The 22,008-nt window shown below is 40.1% G+C and overlaps 1 protein-coding gene across 1 annotated transcript in view; it reads right to left on the minus strand.

The window, feature by feature from the left end:
- The window catches only part of THSD7B (thrombospondin type 1 domain containing 7B), a 271,583-nt gene that overhangs the window by 192,885 nt on the left and 56,690 nt on the right, over positions 1 to 22,008 (minus strand). Inside the window, exons 3-4 of the mRNA XM_030454359.1 lie at positions 17,000 to 17,251; positions 9,961 to 10,130 (exon numbers count right to left, since the gene is read on the minus strand). Coding sequence (XP_030310219.1) covers positions 9,961 to 10,130; positions 17,000 to 17,251 — 422 coding nt within the window. The remainder of the gene's footprint in view (positions 1 to 9,960; positions 10,131 to 16,999; positions 17,252 to 22,008) is intronic.

The raw sequence follows: 22,008 nt of genomic DNA on the forward strand, positions 1-22,008 counted from the left end.
CCAATTCACCTGAACACTAACATAAACAGACCTTTTCTAGAGACCTTGCAAGAGAAGTGACAGGCAGAATGAGATAAATATTAGAGTTTTAAGGATAAGGGTATTTATTTTACCACGAAGTCTCATGCATGGCTTAACCTGCCTTTCAGCATCAAGCTTTGCACAAGTGTATCATTTTTGAGAGCTCACTTGAAGAAATCAAAGAAAAATGAGTGCAAATGGTTAAATCCAGGAATAAAGCCCAGTCCCACTCTGCTCTAATTCAAGGCACTGTCATTACCAGTGGCTCTTTCCACCTCTGATGTTCAGGTTGTTTCTACATTGAAATTTAACTGTTTAAATGTGGAAGCCACCAGATAAAACAAGTTGGTTCTCCTGCCCTGAAAGTTCACCAGCTACAACCAGTGGTGCCAAGGGTACTTTGAACTGATTTTGGATAAAAGAAAAACAAGGGAAAATTGGTTACAAAACATTAAAGGGGCAGTTTTGTTGGTAGGCAGAGCCTGGCAGCCACGCCAGACTGATGGAAGAATTCTTTCTATTCTTGAGAAAATTCCTGCCTTCCTCTCCCTGCCCCTGCTCCTCTTCCTCCATTGGTGATGCCCTTTGGGAGCTCTCTTCTTCCCTTGAGAGCTCTCTTCTTCCCTTGAGAGCTCTCTTCTTCCTTTGGAGCTCTCTTCTTCCTTTGGAGCTCTCTTCTTCCTTTGGAGCTCTCTTCTTCCTTTGGGAGCTCTCTTCTTCCTTTGGGAGCTCTCTTCTTCCTTTGGGAGCTCTCTTCTTCCTTTGGGAGCTCTCTTCTCAGGACCAACATCCTACTTGTCACTGGAGTAAGACTGCTTGTTTAATCACTTCCTGGAGCAATTCTATATATTCTGTGAAATGTAGACCAGAAAATACACAGACTGTTCTAATCTAACATCCAGATATATTCTAAGTCTGTGCCAGCTTATACTCATTCTATACTGACTACAATCCTCCAGTGAAAGTCTTCAGGAATAAGTCAAGTATAAAAAGAAACAAGCTGCAATAATAAATGCATATACAATACCATCCTTTTCCAAAACCAGGAAGGTATAAAGAGCTACAATTTCCAGCACAAGAGCCAGAGTGACTGGACCAGAGAGGTCCTCTAAAAGTTTCATCCTTTTAGCCATTTGCTTAACAAGTTTGATTTCCATCAACTTTGTTTAAAAGCTTGAAGCTTCTGTTATTTTCTACTACTATTCTTTCATGATATTTTTTTTAATGAAACATAAGGTGGGATTTATTTTTAATCTTTTAAATGCCCAAATTGCCACACGCTGGAGCAACAGACAGTCTGGCTGGGGATGCCCCATTCAGGAAAAACCTCCTGGTATGCCTGTGATAAATGAACATGGCAGCTAGGACTGTGCTAAGTGACTCTGTGATGGAATTTAGATAACTATTTATCTTTTTTAAAAGGGAGGTTTGGTAATTATTTTCCTCAGAAAAATACTGGCCACTTTTTGAGAAGGAGGAAAAAGGCAGAAGCCAGGCAAGAGCTGGATGGGAGGTAGTATCTCTGACTCAAAAACTTATTTATTATGCTTGTTCATACCTTTTAAAATCCTGTACTCTCTCCAATCTATAGAACAAACTTGAAAAAGCAATCAAGCACTAATCTGACAGCCCCTGAAACATTGCACATTTCTATAGCTGTTATATTGAATCTCTCCTTTATAAATGCAGCTACAGCTGATCCCAGCACCAGTGTCTGCCTCAAGTTTGAATTTTACTCTTTGCTCTTATTTTCAGGTTATTGCTACCAGCAGGAGATAATAAATTGGGTTCTAAAGTATCTTGTTTCCCTATATATTTTTACTGTGGTAGTGATTTGGGGCAAGGGTGGAAGAGGAAATCAGCTCTGATATGATTACTTCCACAACATAATTTTAAGGCAATAAATAAATTAGCTGTGAGTCACACAGACTCACACTTGCAGGCATACATACCAACACTGTGTTAAAAAGCAGTGATGACCAGACAGAGGGAGAAATGTAAAGAACAGCATTTTGCTTGCAGTGATTCCTTTTAAAAATTAGGTTTTCAAATCATCAGGAGGTAAATAATACTTTTTTTTTTTTTTTTTCCCAGACCTTAGCTTCATTTCCCTTTTACAATGAACAAAAAAACACCTAAATGAGACATTTTTAAATATTTTTAACATAGCTGGAACACATGCAAAGAATATCAGGGCTGTTTCTTACTGGTCCAGCCATATTTTAGCTAATATTCCATTCTCAAGGCAATAAATCCAGATTTTTACTATGTATTTTGGCAAAACTAAGCCAAATCCGTGATTTCCAGGGTACCAGGAAAAGATGACATATATTTGTAAAAGTTCTGCTGCCTCTGCCAGGATTTATAAACCAAAGACACTTGGATCAATATGAAGGGAAATTACCCAAGAAAATCACAAAGGATTGAGTTGTGTTATAAAAACACCTACATGTGTAAAACATAATGGGAATTAACCTAGCACAACATTTGTAACTATTTGCTTCAACTTGGAAGACTTGTTTTATGGTAAAAACAAAAGATTAGACAAAGGAGAAGTGGAGAATGTAATTTAACTAACCTGGAAATGGCACCAACCCTAGTCCAGGGCATCTCTCCATTACAAAACCTAATGCACCCTGTGCCTGCTGGAAAAGGTGCCTTTATGCTTTTAAGAGGAATCAATTAGTTTTGAAGCCACAAGGCACAAAGTTGAAGTCCTCTTTTCAATTAAAATCTATTTAATAGACAAGAAACAAAGTATGAATAGAAGGCTAATCACAGCATGAAAGAGGGTTAATAGCAGATTGCCCAGAGCAACAGCAGTTTAATGTATTTCAGAACAATAAAGCTCCTTGCAATTTCCTTAAAGTGACACAGACTGTTAGGACTTCAAAGAACAGAAATTTCCCTGCATCCATATCCTCTGCTGTGCAATGGGATCCTGACCCCAGCTGGGATTTTGTGGTTTTACACTACAGAATTTGTAGAGGTTATCAAGAGTAATTGCAGATCAAGGTGGATTCTATGGTCCTTAAGGGTTTCCTCCAACCTGAGGTATTCTTTATATCTGTGATCTGGTAGAAGTTCAGAGTAAACATAGGTTTTCCACTGGCAAACAGCTGAGCATCAGAGGTGACATTGAGAACGTCCAGGAAAAACAGTGTAGGCAACAGGGATTCTGGGATGCCAAGGAATGTAACGATGAGAAGGAAAAAGAGGATGTTCCAGAATGTTGTCCAGAAAAGACCACGAGATGCTGGAAGTCAGGGAGAGAGACCACCAGAGAGGGTGAGAGGAGCCACAAGGAAAACAGGGAGAAAACACAGAAGTGGGGATACACTCCATGAAAACCCCACAAGGGTCTGAACTTTGCCCTTGCCCAAGCTGAGTGTTCATTCAACAAGAAGCAGCACCAGGGAGCAAGAAACTGTTCTGTGAGCATCACATCACTGCAGGAGCTCTGATACCAGGAGAAAGGCTCCACAGCAGATGTGTCCATGATACTGGGATGCTGTACAGGTGGCCAAAAGCTAAACTGGTGAGATTCTAAGCTACTGCACTCCTGGCATGGCCCTGAAGGCAGCTCCATGCAGAGCTGTCCTAATGTAACATTTATCTCCATCAGCCACCACTGGCTTCCTTATCCCTCCCCAGTGTCCCAGTTTGTGGTGTAGCCTTATCCACACAAATCCATTTCTTTTTTCATCTGGCTCAGGGTCATTGTTTGAACACAGTGCAGCTCCCCATCCCTGTAACAACAACAGGACAAAACAACTCAGAGAGAACCAACTATTTCAAATAAAATGAATCCATTTCCAGTGAAATGGAAAATAATGACAAAAATACAAGTGCAATTAAAATTTTATCTCTCAAAAGATAAAACCCTGAACTAAAACACAGAATCTCATGTGAGCTGACTGGGCAGCATATTATTTGCTGTATACCAGAACCAGCTGTATAAATAAAAGTAATTATAAGGAGATAAATATTTCATGGTCATATCAAATAGCTTGTTGACAAAAGAGAAGCATATACTTTATAAGGCACCTTTTAGGAAGGCATTTCTTTCACTGTCAAAGTCTTCATATACATTATCCTCTTCACTTTACTTTAATTAGTTTCTAGATATGAAAGAACTGAAAATATTACACCTCTAAAAGACATTAGGGAAAATGTTTTTCCCAAATGGATTCAAACTCATTTTTTTTAAATACACATTTAAACACTACTGTCAGACACGGCAAAAATCTGAATAAAATTATTTCCTTTCTTGCTTCTAAAGGGTTTCCCCTGAAGAAGCCAGCTGTTACATATTTATTTTTCCATTATGTGAGTTGTATCTCATAAATTTTGCTCAGCATTTGGTGAGCTTACAGATCAATAACTCGGCATCCCAGCAATATAAATCTGATGCAAGCTTGCCTGAATATATTTTACACTTCAGGGATGCATTTCTCATCTTTTCAAGCCAGTTTGGTCATCCCAATGATAAATAACTAGTTTGGGATGAGAGGGATTCCTAGGGGGCTTTGTCTGCACCTGAGAACGAGGTTTCTGTGAGTCAGGTCAGCTAAGCCAGAGGCTGAATGATCCTGTTGTACCAGGAACCAGTCACACAAAGATTTCTTCACACCACTGCTGACCACCAGCTCTCTCCTTCCTCCAGCCCTAAATCAAGTTTTCTCTTTGCTAATATATTCTAAGCTATTCCTTTTCAATTTCATGAACCAGACAAGGACAACAGGATTTAAACATCAAAGTCCCTAAATTCCAGCTTCTGTCAAGTAAATCAGTCTCTCATTCCTGCAGCTTCACCAGCATAGATAGAGGGGAAAAAAAAACCAACAACACCAAAAAAACCCAGTGTTCATTATTGCAGGGCTCCTACTCCATATAGGGTTCATATCCATCCCAACAGCACATATCCCATGCCAGCTCCTGTGGGTAGCTTATCCCCATCAACACAGTCTTTCCCCAGTAAATATGCAGGGTGATAACAGCTATAACAACCTGCACAACCAACTTACTCTCTTGGAAGAGTCAGACCTGGTGGCTCCCAGGACATCCAGAACCCAAGGGGATGATGGCACCTTCAAATAGGACTCTTTGATGGGGTTTTTCTCTTCCAATGAGCTACTTCCCTGGTTTATTGAGCAGATGCTGCATGTACCAGTTTGAAACATTAATCCCCCAGAAGACACGCAGGGGAAGATCATGATTCAGAGCAGAACAAAGAACTTGCAGGAGAAAAAAGTGTGGCACCCCCATTAGGAAACTGAGAATACAGAGCAGAGAAGGCAAAAACCACATTTTTTAGAGCTAAATAAGACAAAAAGGCAGAAAGAAAAGAATGAGAACAAATATAGAATAATACAAGATATGAATAAAAGGAGTCCTCAGATTTGTCTCTATGCAACTCCAAAAAGGCAGTAATTTCTGGAAAATCAAATACTGTGCCAAAACATCTACCACATGGGAATTAAGAACAGACTGGGAAGTTTACTCATCAGATAAGAAAGGATTAGGTGTCTCTGTCTATTAAAAGCAGTGTGGAAAACAGGAAAGGAAAAAGGCCATAAAATTATCATTTTGAGACACGTGTAAGCAGGGCTTAGATGGAAATGCAGGGGGACACTTTCACTTCCAGATCATTCTGGGATTCTGTCAGTATAATTGCTTGTAAGATAAAAAAATCCATAAGGGAATACACACAGGGATGGATCAGAAAGTAGCCCTTAGAAATTAAAAGGTACTTGAGTACATACTAAATTGAAAGCAGACTAAAAGATATAGGCTGGTGAACAACAGTGGAATAAGTCAAGAAATTATGTCTACCAAAGGGTGACTGTTGAAAATCTCTCAAAGGAAAGAGGAGTTTAAAAGCAATAAAGATTTCTATAAGAAATAGTTTTGCAAGGCAGCACTAAAAGGCATCTAAGAATAATGAAGGCACCTCATGTACCTGCTGCTGAAATTCAAAATCAAATAAAAATAAAAACATGGAGCCAAATATGATGGAGACACTCATTAAGCAAAAAAGCACTATACAAAACCTTCAAAACCTGCTACAGGTGTAAGAATTTAATGTGGATTTTCAGATGGAAAGTAACAAAGAATAAAAAAAAAATAGGAAGCTGCAATAATTTGCTGGTGAGATGGTAATAAAAGATACATTTTATTAGCCAATTTTACTATGCTGGGTAAACAATAATGATGATTCAATGAAGAACAGCATTTCACAAAGGCCTGTTCAGTCCTATAATTAAAACTTAAGCAGACAGGCTCCAAAAAAAAAAAAAAACATTATAAGAAAAATCTGAAAGTGAGAGGTAAATTAGATCTCATTCAAACGAGTAAAAAAGAAAAGATGTCAAGAGGAATAAAGCACAAATTTTACACAAGGATGACAGGGCAGACAGATTCCTAGTTAGTGAGCTACAGAAAATATGGAGAGAACAGCAATCCCAGCCCCTCAGGGCAGGGGTAAGTAGTTCTGTGAAGGGAGGAGATGCTTCTGAAGAACTTCATGAAGGATGCCACCCCCCAGACTACAGATGAAGAGTTACAATCTCTAGATAAATCCAAAAAGCAATATTTAATTAGAAAAGACAATGATGCTCCCTGGCCTTCAGGAGAGAAGTTAAAAAATTCATGAGGAAGAAGATTAAATGTAGGAACCACATATGTTTGTTAACTGAACATAAGCAGAGACACCATTCCCTGTTCTAAAAGGAACTGTAATTATCATCTTATTGGACTGACTTATTGTGACTGAGAGGACAGCTGTATTGCCAAAGAAAGGGAGAGATTTTATAAGCTGATCATTGCATGTTTTCATATTTTTACCAGATGTCTTTTTGTTGGTACACGGAGGACTGTGGGCTAATGATGTTCACTCAGAATAATTAAAATACATTGTGGGGAAAGCTTACTGGGGGAGAAGAAATTTCAGATTAGAATTTATAAAATAAACAGTCAAAAAAATCTTATCTCAAGCCAAAAAAGCCCACTTTTTTGGGTAAAAAATATATTTCCTGTGTTAGCACTGTCTGGTTTTGAAAATAAGTTGAGGATTTCTATTTCTGCTCTCACATTTAAAAGAGGTAGATAGAAGGGTAGCCACCACTTTATCTACAGTTTGTTCCAGACATGGGACATCCAGACAGGGATCAGGCAGTATCCAGAGCCAAATGAACAGGGCAGACTGGGGGTGTACCATGGGTTGTATATTCTATGCTACTTTTTGTGTAAAATTTGTCTCCTTCTTAAAAGCAACAGAATTTCAGACATGTAGATTTGCTGCTTCCATCTCTGCATATCAAAAGCAAAAATGATAAACTTGAAGTGTCAGGTTACCACCTCTCTGTGAGAATTAAGAATCATAAATTTAAATGTGTTAACATTCAATGAGATACTTGAAGAAAAAACAGAATTATCTGTTTAAAGCTAATGACATTAAAGTTCAGTCTAAATTAGGGAAAGCAACACAACTGAATAGAGATGTGGATTCCTTGGACAGAACAGCTCCACATTGGCTTACCCAGAAATACAGAAACCTGAATGACAGAGCAGTTCACACATCCAGCAAGTGTTCCCTGCAAGCTTTGTCAACATGCAAGAGCCTCAGAATGCAAGAATATTACAAAGAACTTCAAAGATGAGATGCCTCCAAATACTCTCTACCCATGTTAACAGTATAGAAATCCTCCTGAAGTTCTAAAAAAAAATAAATCTAACTTCACTTGGACCAAGGCAGGAATGTCTTAATTAGGTCACCTCTCGGGTAAGAAAGAAATGAAAGCATATCAATGCATTTCTGAAAGCAATACCTGAGTGAAAGTTTTCCATTTCCAGTAACCTCAAGATGGAATTTTACAAGAAAATAATGAAAGATTTCAGCAGACTTAACCTTCTGAATAACTGATATATAGGGATTCAGGAAAACAGAGGCTCCCCTTCTAAATAGACAGATTTTAATACAAAAATAAATAGATTGGAAGACTAAGCAAATGAAAAATGTGAAAGATATCCCTGGGGAATGAAAGGGCTTTGGGCAATACATATAAATACACCACAGATGGTCCCTGCCTCCAACAAGGACTCAACATATTTTATCCACGAATGCTGCTGGAGAGACCACAGGACAAAATCTTCTTTCACATATGTCATTGGGCCTAGGTCCAAATTCTCATTGCAAGTAACCAGAAGAATAACAAGTGTGATGGATGGTAATATCCTATTAGACTCGCTTGTTTGATTCCTGAATGATTCCTTTAAGGATATGCAAGAGGTGAAGAAAGAAAAATTACTGTACCTTTGGTGGTAGCAATTAGGCTCCATATTTGCTTATACAAAGAAGGATTAACTTCCTCATTGCTGGAAAAATGATACAATAAAAATACGAGATGCCCTAGTGATGAATAAAATTATTCTATGACTTGAGATCCCCAGAAGAGAGTACAGAAATGATGTCAATCCCTTATTTGTTCAAAGAACAAAAAATTATCAGCTAGTAAGTAAGACACACTGATTATTACTGGGTAGGGAGGGACAATAGGGAAGGCTTTCCTTTCTATTTCCATGAGACTACTTTGACAGTATAAGTGGTTCTCTCTTTCTAAGGACTGCTGCAAATCTACACTTCTGCCTGGGAATGCAGTAATAATTTGTACCTTGTACAACTGCTCTGCAGATGTGATTTTCCCAGTTGTCTATACAATTTTTAACTTTTGTTAAAGAAAGGTGACAACTGTAAAAGCAGTTGATAGGAGGAGCTTTCAATTTTTGAACTGAACTCAACTTTGAACAAGTGAAAAAATGCAGGTGATCACACACTGGATTTATAGCACCAATCCTGTTATGACTTGTGTTGGTGTAAGGGTCTCAGATACATCCCTCTCATTTTCTTGAGTAATTCACAATAATGAAAAAGAATGAAGATGTGAATGAAGCCAGTTGAAGGTTGCTGCTCACCCTACAGTGGCTGCATGGACCACAGGTGGTCTGAAGGCTCAAAACAGTCAAGAAAAGTAACAGACCTCTCATCAACAGCACTTTTCTTGCTTTGAAAGGCATGTGCAGCACATCCTTGTGCAGAACAACTGCAGGGGGTCTGTGCTGAGGGAGCAAAGTAGTGGCAGATGAGTGGGAGAAACTAATTCATGGACTGAGTGGAGATTAAAACAGGTTTGGTTTCCTATCACCTCAGTCTGTGTGGGATGCTAGGACACATTGGGTGTCCAGAAAGCATTTGCTTTTCCTTTGTAAGTAAATAAATCTAAGATAAGATATTGTGTTCTTATTATCTTACATCTCTGTTCAAAAATATATACAACATGGGCACCACACAGAGTAAATAAAACAGTCTAAGAGGAATTATTCATCATGCATCTGTATGTGCTCATTATTCTTCTTTTAGAAAAACAAGTCACTTCCAGAAGCCAAAAACCCTCTCACCTGCTCAGAAGATTCCTTTTGCTTTCCCCTTTGAATCACAAGAAAAATTGTGTATTAGTCTGGAGCAGAAGCTAAAGCCACATCTGGAATGGAGTGTGACATCTTTTTTTATACTCTAAACCAGGACTAAAACCACAGATAAATGGATTCAGCTATGAAAGGGCAGGGATACCTGGTATAGGAGAGGAAGAAAACTCAAATCCAAGCAAAATTTAGTTTCTTGACCCTTTGAAACTCCCCATACAAGTAGACCTACAGAAATCGCATGAATTGACCCAGGAGGAACGTGGCTCCTGGCAGCTCTTCAAGGATCCTGAGGACCCTCCAATGCTGAGTAACACATCCCCATGAAAGCACGAACATGATGAGGGCATTAGTTAGCCAAAGTCTTTTAATAACTGCATGTTATCTTTCTTTTTTCCCTTCCTCTTTTCTCTTGGATCTCCTGGAAGCACAGACTTCATGATGACCCTGTGCACGTACCTTCCTTCAGTCGGTTCATCCAAAGCTCCAGGGTGATCTGGGCACAGAAGACCTCCCGGGTTTGGATGCCACCTCCACAAAGTCCTATCTGCTTGTGGTGCTGAGGCTCCTGCTGGTCGAGGAGGAGGGACACTTGGCAAGCTTTCCATTCAGAAGTTCTCCAGGCAAACCTTTGGAAATAAAAGTTCTCAGGTAAAATAAAGTTTTTGCCCAAGACTACAGGTGAGGGATTGGTGCTTGTGTTAGATGGCAGCATAAAGTTGGTTTAATCTTTACAGCAGCACTTCCAAATGTTACAAAACATACCAAATGTTAAATTTACAAAGAGTAGGTATTTTCTATTTGCCTGGAGTGCTTGTCTAAAATTTTCCACGTAGCACTGATCTCCAAGGCCTTTTGAAACACTAAATCATCCTGACAAACCCTTTGAGCAGGGTGCAAAGACAGAACAAAGATTAAGAGGTTCGATTAAGTGCAAAAACTCATTTTCAAACATGTGGCTCAAACCACTAAACCACCTCTCTCTGGCAAGAGCTGAATCTTCACTCCAAAATGCACTTAATAGCTAAAACCCTGCATATGTCAACAGAGCTCCAAGTGCTGGGCAGCTTTCCTGCAGGTGACAGCTTTACAAGCACCTGGGGAACTACCAAACTCTTCAAAGGCTTGGCTATAGTAATTCAGTTCTTAATTCCTGAATCTTTCTAGATAAAAATATTTTAATTCTATATTCACTTCAGAACTCCAGAACAATAATGGCTTTCAGACAAGGATAACTTTCCTGGGCACAGGATGTGGATGCTGGACAATCATCACTGCCATGTACAAGCTTAAGTGCCAGGAAGAACTTGCTAAACCTGTAGGGGAAAAAGTATTGTATGTCAGCAGAAAGCAAAAATTATTTCCCCACCATGTCTGAAAATGCAGAGCAGATTTCTAATACAACAGTTTTCATAGGCATAATTCTTTTTGATTCATGCTTCACCATTTCAGTGCAGTAAATAAGATCCAGAAGTCTTTCTTCAGCTTCCTGAACACAAATCTGAGGCAATCTTGTTTTTATATCCAATCTGTTCACACTTCTGCTGCTTTATTCCTCTTCTCTAATTTTCATAGCTTACTTTTTTCCAATACAATCTTTGTTAGTTTTCTGTAATGTAAACTATATAGAATAATTTCCTTCTTTTTCCTCAAGACAAGTGCAATCTCCTCTTATGGAAGATCCATGGTTGTTAAAGCTACACATAAACTCAAGTCCAGTGGGGCACCTCTGCAGAAAGAGCTTTCCATATTATAATTCTGTGTATCATCCCCAGCCTGTAGCTGGTCCTGACTACAGCAATGGCAAGGACACATGCATCTCATAATTATATGAAAAATAAATATATTAGGTTGCCTTAGCAAACATCAATCTTCTCTTAATTTCTTATGTTGTAAATACAGGCATAAGAATGATTTCTAGCCACAAAGCACTTAGGATTTTTGCAAGATACTGATGGAAAATGGTTGTGAATACCACCAATTACTTCTAATTTACAGGTACTTCTCACATGAGCTGTCATGCTCTCTTAAATAATACACAACATCATGTGTGAATTTGGATGCACTCACAAGGTTTATTACAAACAGAGAAAACAATGAAGAACACAGTTGTCCCAAGACAAGCATAAAATACTTGAATTCCCACAACATAAAAAGCACAACCATGATTTTTTTTTCTTCTAATAGTTGCTTCTGAGAACTCCTAATCTCATCTCTTGGGCCAGCAGCACTAAATGCAGCCTCACTCTTCTAATAAAAGCAATGAAAAGTGCTCTTCCTCACACATCAGCTGATGAGGATTTCTCCTCCACATCACTTCATGGCACTGTCTCTGCAGCTCTACACTTCCAAAACTAGAAGCTTAAATATAGAACACACACACATCAGCCATGGAAAGAGCTGTTTCAGGGAAATAACTCTTAAAACAATAATTGACTAAAGAAAAACCCATTATCAGTATCTGGCTTAGATACTCAACTCTGAACTCTGGATCCTGAAGACTCATTTCCAGAGGGGTGAGCAGCTGCTTCTCCTATTCAGCATGAACTGTGGGAGTTAACACCTATGAAAATTAGGCCATCAGTGATTAAAATTATGCAAAATAACTAAATCTATGCTCAGAGATAATTAAACTATATCAGCCCCTGAATCTAGAAGAAAAAAAAGGAAAAAAAAATACTTAGATATTTTAACTGGGTACTGTGCACACCAAAGAGAAGTCTTTAATGAACACTACCACTGGCTCCAGCCAGTGAGCAGCTGAAAGCCTCAACCCCATCAGCCCATCTTGGTTTTTTCCCAGCAGGACATGACCTCAGCTGCCTGGAGTCTTCCAGTAGCAAATCCTAACCCATAACCAAGGGACTACTGACATACTGAGAGGGAAACCACCTCCAAGACCTTCCCAGATGGGTGCAGTAGCCTTGGACAGTATGGCACAGACTCTCTGCAGGGTTTTAAGCAGGGTGGCTGATAGCTGGTATCAGTTTGCCCACATATGAACCACACTAACCTGCACAATCCCTACCTAAATTTAATCAGAAACTTGTTAATAGCCATTAGTAAAGAACAGAGAGTACAGGCTGGCAAACACTTGAGGGGCTTCTGTAGCTTTGCCAACCCCAAGCCAGTACTTGCAAATCAGCATCAATATCCACAGTGGTTTTACCACACAACTGTAAATTTTCCAATTCATTGAAAATGTCCAAAGCCACCAATATCACTTGGACATCCTATTGTCAGAGCAGACCTTACCAGAGATGTAACCAGCATTAAGCTAATGGCACCACACCACCCAGCCACTTTGTTATCTGTCCCCACAGGGTGAAAAATGTGGTAACTCAGGAAGTGAAAGGGACATCATACATAGTATATATGCATCCATGTGTACTACAAAGTTACAGACCTCTTATTAAAGCTAAAAAAATCTCACCCTTTCCCTTTCTTTTTCAATAGGCTTGTTCCACTTTTTTCAGGTCACTGCATGAGGTACAGGAGGCTTAGCTACTTACAAGAATTGAAAGACCACACCAGCCTGTGCAAGATAATGTCCCAAATGGAGGGCCTTCCAAATCCACAGCCATATCAATCTGCTTAAGGAAATGGGCAAACAAAAACTTCCAGTTTAGAAACAATAAGGTGAGTGCTTGGAGTACCTAGGAGGGATCTTGGCTGGTAAAGCTGGACAGGTTTCCATCCACATCACAAGCAGAGCTCTGAAAGTCCCTGCTAAACAGAGTCAGCTGAGGAGGCAGAGGACCAGGTCCCACAGGGTTCTGTTCCTTCTGTTCTGTATCATCCTGCTCAGAGCCAGAGAACCCAAGCTTCACCATGGATGGTTCCTGATCCAATGAGAGACAACAAAGCTACCCAGTGGAACAGAGGTGCATCCCAGACAAGGGAAAGGCAAAGGGATGAAGATGCTGTTGCTACCACTTTCAAACCCTGAGTCCAGCAGCCAACCAGCACAGTTCACTGCTTGTTCTTCCAAGTCTCTCCTACTTCACACTAATGCCTTTTCTTTTACTGAGACACATAAGAGGCCTCATTTACAATGCCATACAATCACACCCGTATCCAGCAGCAACCTCAAGCCTTTTGAAAAAAAATCAGGTCTTAAAAACTTTCCCATTTTCCATTATTTAATTTTTGAAAAATTTCCAATTTCCAGCAAAGCAAAGAGGGTTTTTTTTTTCCTAAATCCCTGTCTTGTAACATAGCAACCACAACCAAAATGAAAGATTTAAAGACATAATCATAATTCTGGAAAATCTATCTATTCCCACTCAACATAAAAGCTACACATCCAGGATAAAAATGATATAATAGATTGTTTTAAAACTGATGACTTAGTGACAGCTATGCAACAAACAATTGCTCAATACCATTCCAGTTTATAGTAGCCTCTTAGTCTCCTTAGTCCATAGGAATTATGCTTTCAGTATTTACACAAGTTTTATACCTCTGTATACAGATTCCTTTAATTGAACTATTCCAAATTTATATCACAATAAAACAAAGTAGAATCACCTCCTACGTATTTAAGCTTTTAAAGCACTTCATCTAATCCCTTCAGAACAAATAGCCAAAAGTAAAGCACAAGGCTCTGGAGTCCTACATGCAGTTAACATGGTTTATTTTCTTGCATTTAAACTATTGATCAAAGAAGTTATTGTAAACTTCAGCCATGAAATTAAAAGACCTTCCCATTTAACAGAAAATTTACACAATTTGTTATGTGACCTTCAGCTCATAGAAGTAATAATTATCAGAGAAGTCTGAATTATTTCTCCCTCTGGATCCTTTTAGGAATCTGGAATATAACTTCACCCACCTCCTCCCACTGAGCACAGCTCTGCAGGTGCTGCCTCCCAAGCTGCTGCTTTTTTTCTTTTGTTGGATGTAGCCCACAATATGCACCTTCCCTAAGTCACAGGGTGCTCCCTGTCCCTGCATTAGAAAATAGCCTCTGGAGAATCCTCTTCTTTCTTGTGCTCAGAGATTCACTCTCCTTCTGGTCTATGTCCTCACCCTTTTTTTTTTTTTTCTTCGCTATGTCTAGATGTGCTTTGGAAAACCCTTGTCCAAAGCAGAAAGCTTCGAAAAAAAAAAAAAATCAACTGACGAGGAGCAAAGAGGAGATTACCAGGAACTGGGAAAGCAAATAGGATTCTCACCTTAAAAGATTTTAAGACTAATCTGATTAGGCAAACATAAGTCAGAAAGAAAGAAAGAACAGCTTGTTGTGATCTCTGGCAAATGAAGGAGAGACACTGTTATTGCTGGTACTGAATTTCCTTAAATTCATCACCTTCTTGTAAGGGAAAGAAAGAAGAGAACTGTTTGGTAAAAACCCCAGCAAAGCAACAGATGAGGTGGCACAGATTTAAGGGGGAAAAAAAAGATTTATCTTTCTAGGTACTGCAGTGCAAAAGAATATGCTCAAATAAGGAGAACAGGGGCCAAGACTCCTTGTATTATCCCCTAGAGATTAGCTCTACACCCTCCCTATGGTTGAAAACTACTGCTTTCCCATCTGAAGTACACCCATTTTCTTGGTCACCAGTTCCCAAATCATCAGCCTATAAACTGTAACATGGACCCATATCATCCCCTACCAGCTGCTGACATTTACACTCTCTGACTGCTCTTCATTAATACAAAATTCTGGCCCAAACAACCTTACATCCAGCAGATCCACAGCACACACTGTAAGACTGCAGCTTTTCACTCCTCCTCATTTCTGCAGTACTGAAGGGCCAAATCAGGGTTTAGTAACCAGGCACTACCCTAAAATTCTCCTCAATTCTGCATAGCCTGAGCAGGCCATAGCTTCCCCCTTGCTTTTTGAGATATTAAATCCTGAGAAATAACAATTAACAAAATACCAGAATTGTTGGAGGGTTTTTGCAATGTTTTTAATTAAGTGGCCCTATTAACCTGTAGTCTAACATTATTTTCCTGGGCTAGCTCCTCAGGCAGTTTTTCCTAGCTTACCAAGATACTCCGCCACAGATGTTGCCTGAAGATGTGCAGACATGGCAGGATTGGGAAGGCACAAGAGTTCATAAAAACTGGCTCATAAAAACTGGGGCACAGCAGCAATGTACTGAAAGAAAAAAGCTTTCCTTCTATATCAAGAATGGCACCTCAAGAAAATAATCAGCTTCTCACCTTTTGGGTTCTCCTGGCTCTAAAGCAGGCAAGCTACAATCGTTTGCACTTAGACTTTGTGCAATGTCAAAAAAGAGATGAACCAAAAAAAATGAGGGACAGACAGGGGTCTGTTCACTCCCTGATTAACTCCCAGCCAGTCCACCCCAATCAGGTGTCATCTGCACCCATGCTCCTATACAAAATCAGCAAGACAATGTGTTAATCTATTGTCTTTGGAATTGATGTGTGGTTGGGCAGGAGCAGAAATCACTCTGTAAGAGCCTTTTTGTAGAATGTAATCAAGCAACAGAATATTATTATTTTTTATGTACTTCCTCTCTTCCGCTAGCAGGGTGCATAAAAATGATCAGCATTTGATTTTGAATGAACTCAACAATGTAGAGACATTTTTATAGGTTATGCCTTCCTAAGAAATGTATCTTGCAAAGGCTTTGTCAAAGGTTTTGGCAGCACCTGGCAAAGTCCCAGCAACTCCTGACTTGAGCACTGAATATATCTCCTATTAAACACACTCATTCACAGACAGGGAGATTTGTCTGCATGCATATAAAATTTTATCAATCTGGAAGCATTTTACAGTCAATCTCAGAACATGTCAGATGAAAAATTAAGTAGTATTTTTTCTTTGCAAAGCAAACCAGCAATCCACCTGTGCCAGCCTGCCCAAGCATAATGCCATGGATTTGCAGTCCAGAAAAGTGAGATCCTCACAAAACAAAGATTGCCACAAACCAAACAAGCACTCAGGGACTGAAAAGTTTCCCAGTTCAAATACCCAGAGGGAAGCTGAGTCAAAGCCAAGCTATTGCCTCTGATCGGTTCCCATTTTCCTCGAGGAGGACTGGGATTTTTTTTATGGGGAGATGAAGGGGAATTGTTAAACCTTACATAAAAATTGCAATTTCAAAGCCAATAAATGCACGGCCATGGAGACCTGCCCAGTCTGTGTGCAGCTGAGAAGTCTCCAAGACAGCAATCTGTATGAAAGCTCCTTCAGAGAACAAGAGTATTTGCTCTCAGCTTATGAAATATGAACATATAAACTGCAGCAGGTATAATTTGGTTTTATTTCTCTATGTAAGTGTAATTATTGTCATGGTAATAACAATAATGGCAACAATTACAAGAATATTACTAGCAGTAAATAATAACATTAATCACAGTTAACACTGACCAAATCAATGATCTTTTAGAGACAGAGAAAGCACAAGACTCAGCCCTCTCCAGGCACAGACACCGAACAAGGAAGATTTGCTTTGCACCAAACTCATCAAACAGCAGCTTCTACTTCAGAAAACAGGGCTGACAGCACTCTCTATACCTGGGGCAAGGCTGCAGCAGCTCCTTCCCTCCCAGGCTGCAAGCTTCCCTCTCTTCCAGCTCCGGGCACTGCTTCCCAGCTCCCAGGGCCACGCTCCGTACACTGCGGTGCCGGCTCCGGAATCCCGGTGCGAGGTCTCCCCAGGCACAGGTCTGAGAGCAGGGGCTCCATGGGGACCACTCAGATGTTTCACAGTCTTTAGAGATGACACAGGACTTGAAGGTCAAAGGGACAGGATCTTGGATGCAGAGGCTGAGATAAAAACACAGTAAAACTGCTGAGGAGGTCTTGCTTAATTCATTCTTTATATATATATATATATATTATTAATGTTATTATTTGTTCCAAACCAAAGCCCCAAATATATCAGCCTAAGTCAGCATCTGGCCTCACAACAGAAGGCATCCATGGTCATTTGGGGTAAACCAGAAAACCTGCATCAACACCTATACAATGACAATGAGTGGTAATGCAGTGCAGATAACATGTATCCAGGGATTTCTGGGGGCAATCTTGCATGCTGAGGGGCTTGCCAATAATGTGCCTCATTCGTTTCAAGTTAAAACAGATGCAAAAGGCACTAGATCTTCAGCACAAGGGTGGTGAGACTCTGGAATAGATTGCCCAGAGAAGTTGTGGATTCCCCCTTCTCTGGAGATGTTCAAGGCCATGTTGGAGGAGGCTTTTGAGCACCTTTGCCTAGATAAGAGGCATCCCTGCCCATGGCAAGGAGGTTGGAGCAGATGATCTCAAAGGTCCCTTCCAACCCAAGCTATTCTGTGATATTGTGATTTCTTCCTGTGAAGTTAGAATTTCACAGAATGGAAAATAAAAGCCTAGCCTTGGAAAAAGGCTGACAGTGGTAACCATTCCAATCACTCCTCACACTGCTGAGTATCTATCCATCCAGGTGTCTGCATGTCCTGCTGAGCAACTCTGCTCCTTTACAAAATAATTAGAGACACACACTGATAGGAAACATGTTGGGTCTCTGAGACTGTCAGCAAGCAAAGGCTGTCAAACAAGGTCACAGGTTTCCAAATCTGACAAGCCACCTGAGACCCTGGAATGCTGCAACTGTGCCTGTATTTTGGGACTCAATTACTCCAGCTGACATCAGAGCATGATTCTCATTCCTTTTGTAACACATCCAACCACTGCACACACAACTGAATTTTAAGAGCTGACAGGTGTTGAGGAGTGGTATCAAGATACAAAGTCCCAGAATAAAATTTCCCAGAGTTCCAAAGTCACAATAGCTTTTCACAGTATAGAAAAGGATGGCAAGTGAAGCAAACTCTTTTGGGAAGATACAAACTTCTGGATGAAGGCCACATCCTTCCTTATTCCTCTGCTCCCATCTCAGCCAGCTGGTGACTCTCCTAACCAACACATCCTGGGATTCACCCCCCAGAGGTTCCATCTCATCCCTGCCACAAATTAAGAAAAAATCATCACTCACCTCCCAGAAAAGACCTTACATGTCTCTTAAAAACCTCAGATAGCCGAGGTAGCAGAAGAGGAAAGAATACACCAAAAGACAACTGAGATACATAGGAGCAGAGAAGTCGCTGACAAAGGATGGAATAGGGCCAAAAAAGATGAAACCCAGGAAAAAGTAGTCACCAAGAGAAAAGGGACCAAAAATTTCTATTTAATATTATGCTGATGATGCAAATTGATCACTGAAATTAGGACCATACATGAACTCAGCATGAACTCTCTCTAAGTCTATCTTCTCCAGCCTCCAGTTGCTGTGGTCAGGCTTTTGCCAACTCTAAGGAGCAAATCCATGTACATTTAAGAGGTGTGAAATCCAGAGCTGCTGCCAGGGAACCAGCCATTACCTCCTTTGGTATTACTTATAGCACAGTTTGACTAACTGTACTTTCTCTAAAGAAAATGGAAGCAATCATTGCAGCATTGCAGGGCAGCCTCACAAAGGGAGCGGAGAAGATAAAGAACATTCACTGCCTTCTACTCCAGCCTAGAAATTTGTCCAGTTTTCACAAAAGTCAACAGAATATTCCCACTGATACCAAATCAAGTTTGATTTGACCCTCAACTACCAGCAAAATACAGCATTTAGTGGCTGAAATTTGTACTTCAATCTAAAAAAGTATAGCAACTTCTTGTCACAGTTTCTTCACCCAGAATGAAACTCATTAATCTCACAGGTGCTGTGAGGATGATTGTGCTAAGGTTTATTTTAAAAACTTCATAAAGCAGAAATAACCTGTGACAAAGCCCCCTCACAATAAAATTGTTAGGAACATTAGATTAGGGGGAGTCACATGAATGGTAACTTTATTTCCCTTTTAATGCTTTTTCAACAGCCACATTACCAAGAATTCTCGATTTTGAGTAGATAAAATAGAAGCACATATAAATCACTACTCTAACCAACTGTACCAGAAAACTGTAGTTTATCTAAGAACACAGCATGGAGAATAACTAATCTCACATTTTAAAGTGATCAAAACCTTGCATTTAGATACAAGTATGAAAACCCAAATCCATTTTGGGGGTTGCACGACTGAAAGGGAGATTTAAGTCTGGCCTGATCTTTATTGAAATATCAAACAAAACGAAGCCTTTAAAAATCTGCTTTGGGGTCTACTTTAAAATTAGTGTGGCTAACCCCAGTTTTTAGTGAGACAAAGCCTACAATACCTCTCCTAATGGATTCAAACCTCTGCCGACACTCCTGCTGGAAAAGCCATTTCTGCCCAGCAATCATCCTTGCTATTTGCAAAAGCCTTTGAAGTATGCAAAGACTGAATAGCTGGGTTTTTTCCCCTGAAAATGCCTCCACTGCTCCTGCTACAAAAGGCTAAAGAGATAACTTCACTGACCTTAAGGTGAACAAGACCTGGAGCTGGCAATTTCCAGCCTTCTGCTCGAGATGTTTTTGAGGGAGAATTACATGCAACTGCCCAACAGAAAGCAGATCTAATTAACTTGTACCTACTCATTCAGAGCCTCCGAGTCAAATTAATTGTGACACCGAGCAATACAAAGACAAATGTAAAAACATGCTTTGCATGAAATTCAGACAGTCTTTCACATTGCAGGACAATCAAACACTGACAAAACCCAGATGTGCAAGACACTGACTGCAAACCAGACGTATTTGCACAGCTGTGGCTGCATCTGAGGCAGCAGGGAGAGGAAAGAGGTCTTGGAGACAGGAGATATTCTATAAGCCTTCTTTTTAGACTGACTTTCCATGTGTTAATGGATCAGATTAGATCTTCCTTTCTGGAGTCAATCAACTGTGATATAGTAGGCTTCTTATGTGACTGATGCTTTTTTCTATGTTCCAGACTTGGATTGAGACTGTAAAAAAATCAAAGAATTGTTTCACAACCTATGTTATACAGTCTGTGGTGTAAGATGGATCCATCAGGTAGCAGACAGCAGCAGCACAAAGCCTGACTCACTGGAGTGGCAAAGAGCCCTCTTATTCTCTTGTGTCATGAAGGGGAACAACCCACATTAATAAAAAACAAAGCTTAAACCAAAGGAAACCAACTCACCTGTTTTTACACACAGTCCCTCAGCTACAAGCAGAAGATGAAGAAGAGGAGGAGCATCATCCCTGCATCCCACTTCCAATGCCCAGCCCCACATCCCCAGGGCAACGTATCTGCAGAGCTGCTCCTCCACCAGCTCCAGCCACCCTCTGCCCCACAAGATACAGGAACTGTGCAGCTCTAAGGAGACCCACACAGCTTTCTGCTCTGGACAAAAAAGTAACCCACCAAAAATTAGTGAGTTTTCCAAGAGCTCAGTGCATCCCTGCTACATGCATTGCAGTATAATTCCACTGCAAGGAAAAGGGTGGCAATGTGGCTATCAGCAGGAAAAAGGAGTGAGGCCACCCAGGAGCAGTGCCTGGTTCGGTAGGGTTGGCTGCAGCATGGAAATGATCCCTGGATTCCTTTCCCAACAGCATCAATATATTTAAAATGCAAGGTGAATGCATTTCCTTGCATGAAAGAAGGAGATGGGTGGCTACTGTTGGACTCTTTATACCAAAATAATCTCCAAAATAATTCCTGGGTCATTAGGAGACTATCACTGTGTCCATGCTGCTGTGGTACCAGGAGGAGAGGGCATTGCTCCAGCAGTCAAGCAATCCCCTGGCAGCTCAGATCAGCTCCTGGGAAGTGCCTGGTTGGGAACAAATGCTCAAATCCATGCAGTACAACGCAAAAAAACCCTGAAGTGAGCTAAGCTACACTGCTAACAACACATTTTTATTTTTTCCCTTTATCTAGCATCAACTTCTATTCTTTAGTCAACAACCCAGAGGCTGTTGGAATAAACAGGACCTGCTCTTTGGCTGATAACAGACACGGTCTTGCCATTTTTCTAATAGCATCCAAAGACCTTTTTTTCCCCTTAGGAAACTGGCAATCAAATCTAGCATACAACTGACCAGAGGGAAAAGGAGATGGGAGTCCTATGATCAAGGCTTTGCTATCTAAGATGTTCAAGTTTTGTTGTCTCCAAAGCTTAATTCACTCTGTTTCAATTAAAATTAAGTGCTGGCTTCATTCCCATTGCCAGTGCAGACACTGGAATCTTAGGGTTACAGAAGTAGCTGGCCTTCAGCATAACTTGAAAACAGAGGTCAAAAACCCAATTATTACTGGGCAGTATTTCTAAAATGTGGCTTACTGAAATAAAAAAAAAAAAATAAAAAAGAAAAAAATGAAAAAAAGCAGGCACTATTTTTTAGTTTCACAAGGTTTTAATAAAACCAAAGAAAATGAGACAAAACTTTTCAAAAGGACACTAGAAATAAGATATCCTTCCTACCTAATAGCTCAGGGATTTGTTTTCAAGCCTGAGAACTGAGGCTTGATCCCTACACCTGCCAAGAGGAATGTGAGCATCTATCTCCTCTCCCAGATCAGTGTCATAGCCATTGAATACTATGTTACAACACAGCATTCCCACCTTCAGACTCTAAAATTTTGTATTCATGCAGAGAACAGAGG

Source organism: Calypte anna, chromosome 7 (assembly GCF_003957555.1).
Source record: "Calypte anna isolate BGI_N300 chromosome 7, bCalAnn1_v1.p, whole genome shotgun sequence".
NCBI classification, from domain to species: Eukaryota; Metazoa; Chordata; class Aves; order Apodiformes; family Trochilidae; genus Calypte; species Calypte anna.